The sequence below is a fragment of the Phoxinus phoxinus genome, assembly GCF_949152265.1.
Source record: "Phoxinus phoxinus genome assembly, chromosome: 9".
Lineage (NCBI taxonomy): Eukaryota > Metazoa > Chordata > Actinopteri > Cypriniformes > Leuciscidae > Phoxinus > Phoxinus phoxinus.
The window spans coordinates 13,774,577-13,789,637 of record NC_136884.1 but is presented as its reverse complement, the minus strand read 5'-3'; the positions used below and the strand labels follow the sequence as shown (position 1 = coordinate 13,789,637).

Genomic DNA, 15,061 nt, shown 5'->3' with positions numbered 1-15,061 from the left:
CTCAGATCATGACTAAATTCTGCACTCGTGCTTGAGTTTGACTGTGAGAAGGCGCACAGACACCAGGTCTCATCTCGTATTCATTGCTCTTAAGCAGACCTTGAAGATCTACTCACAGATGAAGCGGCCGGCAGCTGAGTAATGTGTACGTAATGGTGCGAGATGGTCAAAGTCATGTATACCGAAATGCATTTGATCGTGTGGCGCTGATAGCCCAGAGACCCCCGCGCAGCCCCGCTCTTATCTTGTTCTTCAAGGAGCCCATATTTCATTATCAGCGCTTCCGTGCGCTCACTCCCAAGCCCCAATCCGCTCAGAGGATATCTCTGTGGGCTTCGCACTCGGTAAGCCTGAAATGGAAGATGATATTGAACTAAAGACAGAAATGTTGTTTTACCTTTGATATTTCACACTTGACCCTCAAGATTCAGATTCATTTTCAATAGTGGTAAGAATCAGTGTTAGAATCCATATATCGCCCACTGGCGTTCATGATCCGCTTTCAAATGTCAAATCCAGAGAGAATGCTACTATACTAGTCTTACTATTTATGGAGAATATATAATGTATAATCTCCTTTTCCATATCTGACCACCAGGGCTCCAAAAGTTGACCTTACAGAGAAGGTCATGGGGCATTTATCGACAGGATAACCTCCAGCCTCTGCTGTCAAATTTAACATCATTTATTATTTCTCAGCTGTAGACAATACTGAGGCATTTCTTAAATAGAAAAAAAAAATAGAATAAAAAAACACCTACAATGACTATGGCAAACACAGTTTTGGCAAGTGATTTTAAATGACATGCTTGCTGGATAAGGATTTTTAAAAAAATATTTAATTTGATAGAAATCACACTTACTGTACGTAAAGCAACTTCTAGTTGATTTAGTCAATATTTTAAAGCTGAACATTCAATATAATTGGAAAAATGTCAATATAATAATTTCCATGACTTGGAACCCTGATCATTCATTATTACACATCATGGACTCTTTGTGGAACTAGATTGTTTTGCTTCATTACATTACTACGTTACTACATTTTATTGTACAAAAAACAACAAAATGATACTATTTTGGTGGAAACAGTGAGTACATTAATTTCATCAATTGCAGTTTGAAGATTCAAATGAAGGTCATTTACAAAAAAAAAGAGCTCCTGAGAAGGTTCTGTATCAACAGGAAATAAAACAGTTTTATTGAACATTTGTGTATATGAAGTTATATAACAACAGTCAGAAACTCCACAGAGTGAATCACTACACAAAGTGAAACGAAATTGTAAAACACCTCATCAAAAATGAAGGTATACACAGCAATAACTGTCGGCTCGCCGCTGGGGCGAGCAGTATGGCAGGAAAAAACACCCCGAACAGGTCTACAAGATTACAGAGAAAATTTCCACACACAAAAATACTCAAGCAGGCAGTTGATATACACAAAGGCAACTAGGATCTCCCTACAGCATCAGATTCTAATTCTTTACACAGCTTTTTCTTGAAAGGTGGCTTTTCGTTGTAGCAGAGTATCAGAGGGTTGTATGCATGTGCTGTACTGTACGTCGTACGCTAAGCGATAGGGCGTTGTTTTTTTTTCTTTTTCAAGTCGTCGGAGCTGTTTGCGTGCTTTGGTAGGCTTTAGTAAAAGATAGCGTTGCTTTGCAGGACTAGAAATGGCTTTTTCAGACTACTTTACAAACCTCTGAGGTGCAACGAGCAATGCTGTCTTCTACTGTACGTCCGGCTCTACACCTAACGTGCAGACACCTGATAGTGCGATAACACCCTTTTGCCATACGAAGCGAGTGTGGTATTGTATTCAATTCGTGACTCTAAAAACGGCATTTTATCCTTGTTTTATAAACAAGCCTCTTGTATTAAGATATCGTAGATAATGAGAGTACATCAGTTAACATAGGAGTAGTCGAGGAATAATTGTAGGCCTACTTATAGTTGCGATTACACGTTCTGGAGATCTTCTCTATAGGTTCGATCTCCCCGACAGGGTAAGAAATCATATTCAGCTATGAATAAAACACATGAATCAATATTTATTGCAACATTGAAATGAAAGTGCCAACTATACTTGGTCCCACGATAAAAAGTAGAAACAAAACACACAGTCCATACTGTACATTCTGAGTTCCATAATGAATATAAAATGGTCTTCAATAGGGCACTAAAGGAACGATAACCAGGTAATAGTCATGAGTGTAATCATAACAGCGATAACAAAATGGTACAGCCAATCATATTAATAGTACAACAGATAACAAGATTGATACAATTCTCTTATATCCAGGTGATCTCAATTAATGAGGAAATGATATCAGGACAAATATAAAAATATATACACCTATTCTGAAAGGGAAGGGTTTTATATATAGCCTATATATATATTTATTTATATATATATAGAGAGAGAGACGGATAGATAGATAGATAGATAGATAGATAATCTCATATTTGGGGGTACATCCTACATACGTTTACCCAAATGTTTGGATGGTTAAATCTGTGTGCAGGAAAACTCAACAGGAAAAACGGAGGAATCCTTAACAAGTTTACAGATGTTGAGCTCCAAACTACACACGTGTGCTGTGACCTAACCAGACTACGGTCGATGGATGCGTCGCCCCACTGAATAGGGTTGTGTTTTTTGTCTTTTTTTAACCCCTATCAAGTGATACCGCCCCTTTAAAGACTAAGGGAATGGACATACAAGTATTGCACAGTGCTCAACAAAATGCTGTGTGAATTGACCTGCTTGCGCGCTCGGACGGCAACGGTTATTAGAAACTGGCGATTTCTCGCTGGCGCGCCCCTCTTTCGTACTCTCGTCGTGTGATAGGGGGATGGTAGCACAACATCACTACAGTACAAGATGGCCGCGACCTACTGAAAACTACAACGCTAAGCACACACCGCAGTCACAGTGATACACAACTCAGTCCCTAGAGACTCCTATGGAATGACAAACAGCTTTTTTTCCTCCTTTTATTTTTAAGTAATAGTGCTATCACCTACACAATAACATTGCAAACACTTAGAAACTCCTCCTGAAGCTAGCATCTAGTGTACGTGAGAGGTTCCTCCAAGATAACTCATGGTTTTAATGGACTAAACGTCTACTCGTCCTCTTGTTAGACCCGTAGTAAAGGACATTAGAATGTAATGTTATCACCTGTACAGACCATTAACTTTTACGGTTATTGTTAAGGATTCGCTAATGCTCATTGCGTCCAAACCGGCCGCTTTTAAACGAACGGACCGTGCGAGCTGAGCCGCAAGTCGACGTCGTCGCTGTTTCCCAGCAAGCAGTTGTCCGTTCAGAGATACAGTGCAAAACAGTAGCCACAGGGGAAGGGGTTGGCAGTTAAGCATGGCTAACTCTATTGTCACTGTCAGAAGGCAACAGAAAGCAAAAACTGCTGTTTAGGGCACCGTTGCGGCCAAAATACATTGTTTCCCGATGAACCGAAGCTACGACCACTATCCGAGCGGAGTGTGCGTGGAAGGAGGAGTCGCGTGCGCCTCGTACCTCCCCAAAAACAATGGCAGTGTTTAAAAGCTCGCCTCTCCTCCTCGTCGACTAGCCGGGACCGACCGCTTTGAAAGTTGCCGTCCCTCAAAGTTTGATTACCTTTTGATTGAAGGCAAGGGAGTCTCTTGAAACAGACGCCCCGGTGTAAATAAATCCCCCCGTAACCCGGCCTTTAGCAAAGATCGTAAAAAAAATCATGCAGTTACCAAAAATATTCAGACGTTGACTTAATCTAAAAAATAGTTGTCTTAAAGCTAGAGTCAAAACTCTTGGTTTCATTTTGTTGAGGCTGAACCACAAATTCGTCAACGAAACGAGTCCAACGACAAGAAAGCAAGTGATTCACAAAATCAAGCTTCAAGGAAACAATGGCTACAGCTTGAGACTGTCCCATTAATTGCCAATTTCCAGTTTTCGCGAAGGTGCCAAATCAGATCCGGGAATCAAAGGACCGAAAACAAGAAAGAAGCAAACAGGGGACCAGTTCTACTAAAAGTTAACAGCATCACCGTATTAGAAATCAAAAGAAAAGGCTGATTGGTTTTCGTCAAGTAAGAAGAATCCCTTCCGTTATAGAGGTTTAAGCAAAGCGTACAGGTCCTCAGTTTGATAAATTAGTACAAAAAGTTCTTACGCAATCATGTGCTTGTATAATTGCCAGCAGCATATTACATTAATACCATGAAACCATATTAGTTAATGGCCTTGGTGTTCTGTGTGTCTTTAACGTGTACATCTGTATGCTTTTTTTGTTGTTGAAGTAAACATGAAGCGCAAACCGTCCTTTACGAAGTGAGTGTACCTCCACTAGCGTCTTGCAGGTTGGAATTCTTTAGCTCGTAAATATTTATATAGAGATATATCGTATATTTTAGTGGAATGCAATAAGGTAAAATTCTTAAATCCCGTTATATATAATATTGGCTCTTCTATGTCTGCATTTACATAATTTAAAATAGAACATCTTATTAAAAACATCAAGATATACACAGATTAGGAAACGGGTAACAACATACAAACACATAAACTAGAAATCATTTTCATCTGCATACTGATATATACACCTGTGGTATAATAAATTCCTCCAGTCATGCGCTATCTATACAGATCATATTGCTTAAAAGAAGGGGGCATTTGGTTGGGGACTTTAAGGTCGTGGATGGAGGTGAAACAATAAAGGACAGAGAAAAGTTTATCGACGGAAGGAAGGAAGGAAGGGGGTCGAAACTGACGTAACAACACAACATCTCAAGGGGGTTGTCCGAGAAGGCGGTTTTCTTAGACACGAAATTAGAAGTGAGGGTGCGTGGATCCTTATATCACTGAGGTATCTACACGCACGGGGTAAAGAGCACTACACGGGTGGGGTTGTGGGGAAGGGGGCGGGGCTTGGGCTGCTCTATTTTTTCTGAGCTGCCAGCTGGGAATCCACTTCCTCCTCCGGCTTGAGCACGTGCCACTGTGCGACGGGTCTCCTCGGGTTGGCCAGCATGTCTGACCAGTGACGGAGCTCGGTGCCTGAGCTGTTCAAGCCCACAAACACTTTGCCGATGGCATCGTTCTTGCCGATCTTGTCATAGTCCAGAACAGTTATAACAACTTGAACTTTCTGTAATAGAAATTAGAGACACACAATTACTGTATAGACGTAACGCAATACTTTCACTTTGTTAGAACACATGCCAGGTTAACCTGCAGTTCCTCCATCACTTGATGAATTATTACTTCTTCTGATCAAATGAAAATGCACACACAAATATCTTTGAATAAAATTATGACTTTTGTCACTCATTTCAAAAGAAAAGGTGGCAAGGAGTTTATTTAAATATGCCTGGCAGAGCGCTAAACAAGCACATGCAGTATATATGATTTATTCATGTGATGTTGGAAACGGCTGTGCTGCTTAATCTTTTCGTGAAAACTTTTTTCACTTCAGGGTTCTTTGATGAATAGACAATTCAAAAGAACAAAATCTATTTGAAATGGGAATCTTTTGTAACATTCTGAACGTTTTTACTCTCACTTCTGATCAATTTAATGCATCCCTGCAGAATGAATTTCTTTCAAAAAAAAAAAAAACATTACTGTTGCCGGGCTTGAGTAACATTGTTTAACAATGACTGAAAATACACATAGTGGTGCAATAGTTGACGCCATTGAATTCCACCACAATTATCTCAGTGTGACGGTCTATTCAAGAGCCTGTTACTCTGCAGTAGAGTGAGTCTTTGAAGAGCATGGGGGCAGATACCAAAGAAAGGCCAGCGGGTGCTACCAAAGAGGTCCGGACAACTCGGTAAATTGACTGCGAGCACACAACTGAACGGTGTGAGTTCGGGGTCAATGGCTCGCTCTTAGCTTGCTTGCTTGAAGCCTGATCCGCCCGCGCACAAAATGCGAGCAGACGATATGAATTAGCGTCATCAGCGCCCTGATTATCCTTCGATCCACCTCTCTGCTTGGATTTCACTGACCGGTGAGAACAGGCCTGGGGCTATTGTTCTCGGAGACAGAGCTAATTTGCCATATAATGAAATATTGAGGGATGTACAATGAGCGAGGAACTGTTAGTTCGGGGTAGCAGCTTTTGGAAACGTCTGAGAATGGGGAGGGAGGAAGGCCTCTCTGATTAACACACCCCCAGACACACTTTGAATTCAAAGCAGCTCAAAGCATAAAGTGTATCCTCTAAACTGTGAAATGCTGAATCAATTTGAAGCAATTTTACTCTTGTTGCACTAGCTTCGTACCCACTTTATTCTCCAACTAATTAGCAACAACTTTTTTTTAAAAGCCTCATGCCGAGCCTTATCGCATTTCACAAGATTCTTTTCGGCTGTGTTTTCGACACAGGGTTCGTACAATTAGTTTTTCGACAACGATTACATTGGGAATTTGCCATTGCCATATGAGAGCTCAGTTTCAGTACAAAGACAAATTTCATTACCTGGATTTGTTCGAATGGCACTTCGAAACTGAAAGACTCATTGTAGTAAGGGTTAAGGGTGTTCTTTTTGATTGTCGTCTTCTTTTTCTTCAGCCGCTTGCCGTTCTGCATCAGGTGGATCTTGACGTAGGGATCTGTAAACACACAGGAACCGGACGTATCATGAGAAATTATTTTTCACTCACTTTTTTTTGTCCCCCAACTTATTAAGGATAAAGGTTTCCACAGTCTTGGAAACCTCAAATACATGAGGGAATTTTAAAAGTGTGATTTATAGTTCTCCTAGATTATGTAAATATTTATTTATTTATCTTTTATTCTATATATTCTTATTTTTTTCTCACATTTGTCAACAAAAAATAAAAATAAATTTTTTTTGAACACTTTCATCATTCTGCTTTTGGACTGTCAAGCTTTTTCTGTTAAAGCTCCTACCCACCGGAATACTCCGTACTCCCTAAAAAAAATGTATCATGCATGATTTTTGTTGTTATTTTATTATTGTGAGAAGGTTTGTTAATGGTGACCTGCCAAGGGACTGCGGATAGAAATTAGCCATAGGCTAAATCTGGCACAGTGCATTAAATGGAAACTTTCATGTTAAATATTGCACATGGTCCCTTTCCAAATAAATAAATAAAACTTAAATCATTATCTAAATCTTTTCTGTGTTGATTTGCACACTGGCACACGACATCTGCAGCCTCTACTGAAGCTCCGCCGCAGAGCAGATCTCTAGTGGTACGTGTTAGGATAGTCCAAGCTTTTATTTACACATGGCAGCTGTGTGCCCTCCAGTCTCTTCCCTGTGACATTACTGCCATTCAGGCACATCAATCTCTGCCTGCGCCTCAAAACACTATCATTTCCAGCATCTATATTCTGTCCCCATCATGCATCTCTCTTCATCTGTTTACCTCACCCACTACTGATTCGCACTCACCTTTCTTAGAATCGCTTTTTGATTGAAACCTCACAAAACAAGTTAAGGATGAAATATCAACAAAATATCAGATTTTACGCCTATACACCTTCCATTTTGAAAAGGCGAGCAAATGTGTGTATTTTATATTATACTGCGTCTGTAAAGAGCGGTGACATCGTATGCCTTCCTGAGCCTTACAATAAAAAAAAGGATATAGCAACAGTTATTAAGATGAGAAATGGTTGAACTTGACAGATTTAACTATGTTTCAGAATTACCTTTTGTCCAACATGTAATTTCATTTCACCCATTCTCTCCCTGACACTCTTATATGTACCTTTTTACAAAAAATATAATTTTTTTTTACAAAAAATACCTTTTTTGTGACTGCAAACTGTGTAAATAATTCATTGATATGAAGTGATTGTATAGGTTGCAAATGTTGTACAGCACTTAAAGAGCTTTTGTATGGCATGTATGCCTCTAAATGGCACAAAATCTCTTTTAAATGAATTTCTATGGTATTACCCATAAAAAGGTATTTCAGATCCAATGAAAAAGTATGCTTGCATATTTCCCTGATTCATCCGTGGAGCTTCACACTCTGACCGTCGGATCACATTCGGATTGAACACTGATGCATTTAATTCAGATTATGCGAGATGAAACAATATATTTCTCATAATAGAGCAACACAGCACCTCCTGTTGAACTTACACCAACACTGCACGATCTGAAGAGCTCTGGCTGCTCACTCCATACACTTTTAAAATGGTGAAAACATGTAGCATGTCTATTTATGATGTTGAACTTAACCAGCACTTCTCGGGGCCTATAACACTATTAACGGTGGTGCTTTTTCCCGGTTGCTTGGCAACAGAGTGACTGAGGTTTGAGGTTGTTTGGGAAATCTGTGGTAGTCTACACTCACACAGAAGCCAAGCTAGAAGTTTGTGGTTCAAGGAGTTGGCAGTGCTTGTAATGACTTCTGTTTATGGTTCATATAGTCACTTGAGAAGCTCATCTAAATAGGATAGTGAAAATCCAAGTGAAAATAAAACTGGCCCTGGTTTCTAATGTGGTATGTTTTCATTGGCTCCGGCACATACTGTAGGCATGCGGTCCCGTATGGACTACAGACTCATAGGTGTCTCCTAGTGGTGGACAGCATGTACTGCGATGACCCACACATATAGAAATGCTATTAATAGCCAATTTGGTGGTGCTTTTAACCACTATTTTGCTCAAATACATAAACACGACTATGAATAGTCTATGAAAAAGTATTTGGAAACTTAAGCCACACTTAATATGTTTACATATTCTATTAGAAGTGTTGTTATTTAAAACTATTAAAATAATTTTCTTTCAATTAAAATTCAGCTGAAAAAAAATTAAAATAAAAAAAATAAGAAAAGTTACCGTGGCTAAAATAAAATTAATTAATTGTTTAAGTTATAAAAATACAAAATAAAGGTCAAAAGTTTGAAAACATTACTATTTTAATATTTTTTTTAAAAGAAGTATCTTATGCTCATCAAGCCTGCGTATATTTAATCAAAAAACAGTAATATTGTGAAATATTATTACAATTTAAAATAATGGTTTTCTATTTTAATTTATTTCTGTGATGCAAAGCTGAATTTCCATCAGACATTTCTCCAGTCTTCAGTGTCACATGACCCTTCAGAAATCATTCTAATATGCTGGTTTATTATCAATTTTGGAAACAGTTGTGCTGCTAAATATATAGATTTCATCTTTGATTAATAAAAACTTAAAAAGAACAGCATTTATTTAAATTATAATTTTTTTTAACAATAGTGTAAAAGTTTTGGGTCTGTAATTTAAAAAAAAAATCTTTAAATCTTTTTTTAAAATACATTTTAGGAATATGTGTTTCTTCAAAATAAATGTCACCTGATATTTTGCTATCTTATTCATTTATTGACATTCCTACATTTTTAAATGGGGTTTAAGTGTCCATGTGCTTTCTGAGACTTTGAAATTGTACCTGGAGCTCAAGCAATACAACATAGTACCAGTAACACCAAAGTCAAGAGTGCATAAACCGATAAACTGCATAACCTGAATGCAAGCGTCTCCCAAATGCATTGAAAATAAATGTAAATGTGTGCATATATGCAAATACAATTCATAATCTAAACCACAAATATCGACCTAAAAGCCCATCGAAGACAAGTACAGAGATTGGTAAGCAGTGCTCTTGTGAATTAATTCAAATTACATTTATTTTAGCTGCAACAACTACGTCTTGTGTGATTAGGGAGAGTAAACAGGATTTGAAAGGAGAAAAGGATAAATGATAGTGTTCTGATGAGTCGTCCTCCCTGTAGCTGAATCACAATGGAAACAGTCACTAATTATTGGCATGATCCATGCGGGCCTATTGTTTCTAATCATGTGACGGCTCTTTGGACATGCTCTCCAGTGATTCCTTCGGGAGAACGACTCCCCCATAACAACAATTAAATCTGAGCCATTTTCACGAACTTGGAACGAGAAGAAAAACAGAGAGAGAGAGAGAGAGAGAGAGAATGCAGGGACATAAATTTTTTCCTAGTACAATCAGTGGGAACACAGAGCGCTTTGTCAAAAATGTTTATTTCAAATGCAAACCGTCGGTGTCTGGCAAAATCCCAGTAATTGACAGTGAAAGCACCCTTAACTGCACAATTTTCGCACAGGATTTGATCGATCTGGCAAGCGGCCAATTCAGCAAGCACAACGATGTAACGTGATAGGAGGTTTGGGGGTTACAGTTATCACATTGTGAAACCTATAGTCCTCCAAACACAAACCCATAAATAGAACTGTTAACAGTGTTAATTTCATCAGAGCGCTGGAGTACCTTATGAAACGTGACTGACAGTTTATAGCCGGGTTTAATCTGGATTGCTAATGGACCGGGGAGAGCGAGAAAGTTTGTTCTCAGCTCCGCTGCTAATAGCCGAGCAATGAGAAGTAAATGTCGGGTCTCTTGGCTCCCAGCAGTGGGTCTGGAACTGATGGCCTGCTACTGAAGGCGAGAGGGTGGGGAAGGATGGATGGACGAGGCAGAGGCCGTTTTTCGTAAGTGGTTACAGCACAGATGAGGACTGATTTCTGAACGCCGAGCTGAAAATTTACTCAGCGAAAATGTATTCATGTATTCACCAGAGCCGAATATTACTTCAGCTGATAAAGCGCAGCTCTCCGTACAGCCGCAGGTTTGAGAAGTGCCGGATCATTTCAAGCCACATTTCGACGCCCTTGGGATTTGTAGCTGTCAATGACTGCGTATGCATTACATGATTTTAAAAGTGAAAGATATATTAAAAGTGACTTCGCATTTACATACAGACAGCTATGAGAAAATGAAACCGTGTTAAGGACAACATGAAAGGAGCATTCACAATGCATTTAACTTCCATAACGCGTATTTCTTAGTGTATTCAGATGGAAATGATGTAAAGCGGGAATCTGAATAGATGCAAAGGCTATTATTGTAATAATATTTTAATATTTTTCTTCATGGTCTTGTGAGAACAAAGGTCTAAGAAAGTTATTATATTTTAAAGAACAATTAAGAAAAACATTTTATGTCTTTATGATAATGTGCGAATAAACGTAAGAATAACATTTACATTGTTAGTAATATTTCAAGATGAACACGCACTGGACTGAAACAATTTCGGATTAGGCTACTTGATTATCCATACAAGTTTTTTAGATAAATCATGTTAAAAACATATAGCGCATGTATATTGCACTATATGTTTTGCCCCCACAATAAGTATCATCTTGCTATTAGTTTGAGATATAGAGTGACAACTAATATTTATATGCATTTTGTGTAAGTAGTCTGCTATGCTGTTATAAAAATCTCGTTGATTTACATTAACTGAATAAAATTGAGGTGTTTTTTTTCTCCTCGAGCTCCATATTCTCCTAATACTATATGAGCCATGAAAGCCTGATGCATCCAATATGATACTCCCCCTATAGATTTTGTCTTTGGTTAAAGAAAATGAAATTTCAGACTATTATTTCATAAGTCAGGCTTTACAAACAGGATCCATTTTGATTTCACAGTGTATGATTTATCATGACAGCTGGCAACAAGAGAGACAGTCCTAAACTGTCACACAATGACACAAGGCAGTAACTGGACTCACCTGACAGGCCACCGACATCCATCTTCTTCAGGTTCTTGGCCTCCAGAACGACCACGGTCAGTTTGCCAGCAGTGGGCACATACCGCAGAGAGAAACAGATGTCACCCAGCTTCTCTTGCTGCGAGTGGTGGAGAAAAGTTCAATCAGGGACATCATTGTCAAGGTAAATAGAAAAACTGAACCTGAAAACCAGGTCAAATTTATTCACTGATTGAATTCTCCGACAAAAATAGTGCTTAAGAAGAAAAGCCGAGAACCAAACATCTTCAACTCAAATAATTTAGCTAGCACACAAGAGGCGTGAAATATTCCTCTTTACACAAACACTTTTAGACTTTCTCTCACTCAACATGATTGATAAGAGAAATTGAAATGAGGAGCACAGCGTTTGAAGTCTTTCGGTCTGATTCATTTTCCACAAATGTAGTTGCAGGGGTAAACACATTGAAAATACATTTACATGTACACACATTCCATTAATATTTCAGGAGCCATTCTCATAAACATGGGCGCAAACATATGTGACATATAGAAAACAACAGGAAGGGGTAAAAGGTTACATCACTTTACTTTCGACTGGCTGATGCCATTTTCCACACAATCAATTTTCTGTCAATTAAAAGGTCAACAGGACAAAAAACAAAAACATTTGACTGCTTAATTAAATGAATCCTACAAGGTAAATATGTTGAATCGACTGCTGTTTGACTGAAACACAATTATTTACACAGAACATTTTTTTTAAGGAAACCAGGCATTGTGTAGGGAGAAGAAAAAAAGAACAAAGAGAACTGAACTGAATGGAGTTGCAAAAAGCTGCGGTCTTTTGCAGTTGACTTTCATTTAATTTTTTACTGACACTTAAAGTGCCATCCTCAGGACACCACTCCAGAGATCCTTTGGTAAAAGTCAATACGCTCCAGCTTTCTCAAGCGTTGCTTGAAGTGCTTTGCTAGCTCATCGGACATGGAGTGTTACAGCAAACAAACTCAAAGAGCAACCTTCAACGTATGTAGATAGCCTTCAACTCTCTGCCCTCAGCAGGCTTTTGACAGCATCATAATTAACCTTTACACCAAGGAACCGTGACACAAAAACAAGGTTTCCATAGAAACCACAGCTTAAATGCTATATTCCATGACATTTACCATGAAAATTGAATCTCCCCAACCACTGCTTGCAAAGTCACACTTTTTTATTAATAAAACAACGGCACGGCTCAGCTGATTAACTGACATTTCCATTGAAGATAGATAGACCTCAAGTCTTGCACCTTTACAGGGAGGGAATTTACATGCAGCTCCTGCTAAATGATATTTACTCTTGTTGTGTACAACCTTCAAAATATACGAGTTAACATTTGGGAACATATCAAATTTATTTGGTGCACGTTTTAAATAAAAGCACTGGGAGTATTTGTTTAAACGTTTCAGTCTTTTTACCAAATTTTGTACATTTTTATTTTAAATATGTATAATATTACATTTAAATTCCTACATTTAAAATCTGTGAAGACTTATAATTTAAGTAATACAAAATATGTTGTATTATTTTACACAAAGTGAGTCTCCACATGGGGGCTGCCATGTTGAGATCACATGTCAAAAAAAAAAAAAGAGATTTTGACGCAGTCACTTAGTAGTTGCTACCAAGTGGTATAACAACGTAAACTTAACCAGTCAGTGAACAAATCACTGTGACATGATATGACTTAATAGTTTGTGTGAATGGATGAAACATTTTTAAAGTCACTGGGAAAAATCACTAGTAGTGAACAACTGAATTGGCAAAATTTCTACACTTAAGAAGGTCAGGCAATAAAAAAATGGAATATTCACTCATAACATAATATTTAATCACTATATCAGGGAACAGGTTATTTCCACTCATGTGTGTTACCTCTTCTTTCTCAGCGCTCACAAGGTCCCTCCACTCCTCAGTCACATGACTAAAGTCGACTTTATTCATGGGCACCTTCACGTCTCCAATGGCGTCGTGTTTGGAGAAGCGGTCAAAGTCATATACTGTCATCATCAGTGTTTTACCTCCAAGCTCAGTGTAGGGAACCTGTAGGATATAAACGGTGAAAATAATTGCTTGCATACCTACCACTCTAATCTCTCTAAATTCCAGTTACAGGACTTATCTACCACCAAGATGTTGGGGATGAAACTATAGGACAATTGCAGGTGTGCAAGACAAAGAGAAAGAAAGAAAAAGAGAGAGAGAGAGAGAGAGAGAGAGAGAGAGATTTGATTCTTGATTGCATCCAATTGAGCTGTTTTTCAGACAAAACTCATTATCCCGAAGGACTTGTTCCAACATGGCGACAAACTGCTTGATTGGCCGGGAAAGAGATAAGACCCAAGGGTTGCTATTTTGTCCTTGACGCTATCACACACACCAGCTCTCCAGTGTCTTCATTTCAATAATGAAGGCACTTGTGATTACATGTCTCTTGATGTTGGCGTGTGGTTCATTTTTCATTCTCAAGGTACCATGTCAGTTGAAATTGTGCTAGGCTAAACGAGGAAAAAACAGGTAAACAGTCCTCTACCTCTTTGGTTGGCTCAGTTATATTTCAGTTTTTCTTAAGAATTCAACACTTTACTTAGCAATTTATTAGAAATTTAGAGGTCTGACTGCGGTAATTAAAAAAAAATGATTTTCTAGCTGCATGACGTCTCATAAAAACGAATCGGAAAGCTCTAATGCACATACAAAATAGAAATTATGCTCCTTTCTGGATGACAGACACCTGCAGGAGTCCATCCTCACATTTGCATGTAATTACTCCAATGCCTCGTGTCTTGTTAATAGACCAGATAAAGTCATCATAAATAACTTGATCTACTGTAGAATGTGAACACATAGATCCAATGGCAAATTGCTTGTTACGTGAGCATTTAACAACATTTGATTAAGTTAGGTGTTTGTGACCTACCTTAAATGTGAATTGCTCATTGAAAACAGGATTCAGCGTCTTCCGGTGGACCTTGGTCTCAAATTTCTTCTTCTTGTCTGGAAGAAGGTAGACCTTCACATAGGGGTCAGAAGTACCACCCATATCCATGGCAGGCAATTCTGCTGCTTGGATAATCCCCACTAAGAGCTATGAGGGGTCAAAAGTCAAAGTTTAAGAGAACATGATTAAGACCTTGAAGAGGAGCGTGGTCTTTGTCTGAACCATCATCCCACCACCATTCTGTAGATACCTCCGTTATGTCACGTAAAAGTACTGGTGTTCATTGTAAATGTTGTAATGATCAGATTCATATAAAGACAATTGTTGCTCTTTTAACTTGTGAGCCTTGGGAATATCTGCTTAATAATATGAAACGCCACTGAGAGGTCAGTTATAGCTATGATGCTGAGGTGTGTACTTCAGGCCTGGCCTGCATTACTATTTAAACAGTCCCAGCATTAAAGAGGCGATGGGGTCAGGCCATGTCAAGCGTGGGCCTC

At 38.6% G+C, this 15,061-nt stretch overlaps 1 protein-coding gene across 7 annotated transcripts in view; it reads right to left on the bottom strand.

Moving 5' to 3' along the window:
- Positions 1 to 3,007: 3,007 nt before the first annotated feature.
- Positions 3,008 to 15,061, bottom strand: part of syt1a (synaptotagmin Ia) — a 199,228-nt gene continuing 187,174 nt past the window's right edge. For all 7 annotated transcript variants that reach the window (XM_079622186.1, XM_079622185.1, XM_079622187.1 and 4 more), the window contains 5 exons: positions 14,541 to 14,708; positions 13,496 to 13,663; positions 11,597 to 11,714; positions 6,494 to 6,627; positions 3,008 to 5,155 (listed from right to left, as the gene is read on the bottom strand). In XM_079622186.1, coding sequence (XP_079478312.1) covers positions 4,946 to 5,155; positions 6,494 to 6,627; positions 11,597 to 11,714; positions 13,496 to 13,663; positions 14,541 to 14,708 — 798 coding nt within the window. In that variant the 3' untranslated portion in view covers positions 3,008 to 4,945. The remainder of the gene's footprint in view (positions 5,156 to 6,493; positions 6,628 to 11,596; positions 11,715 to 13,495; positions 13,664 to 14,540; positions 14,709 to 15,061) is intronic.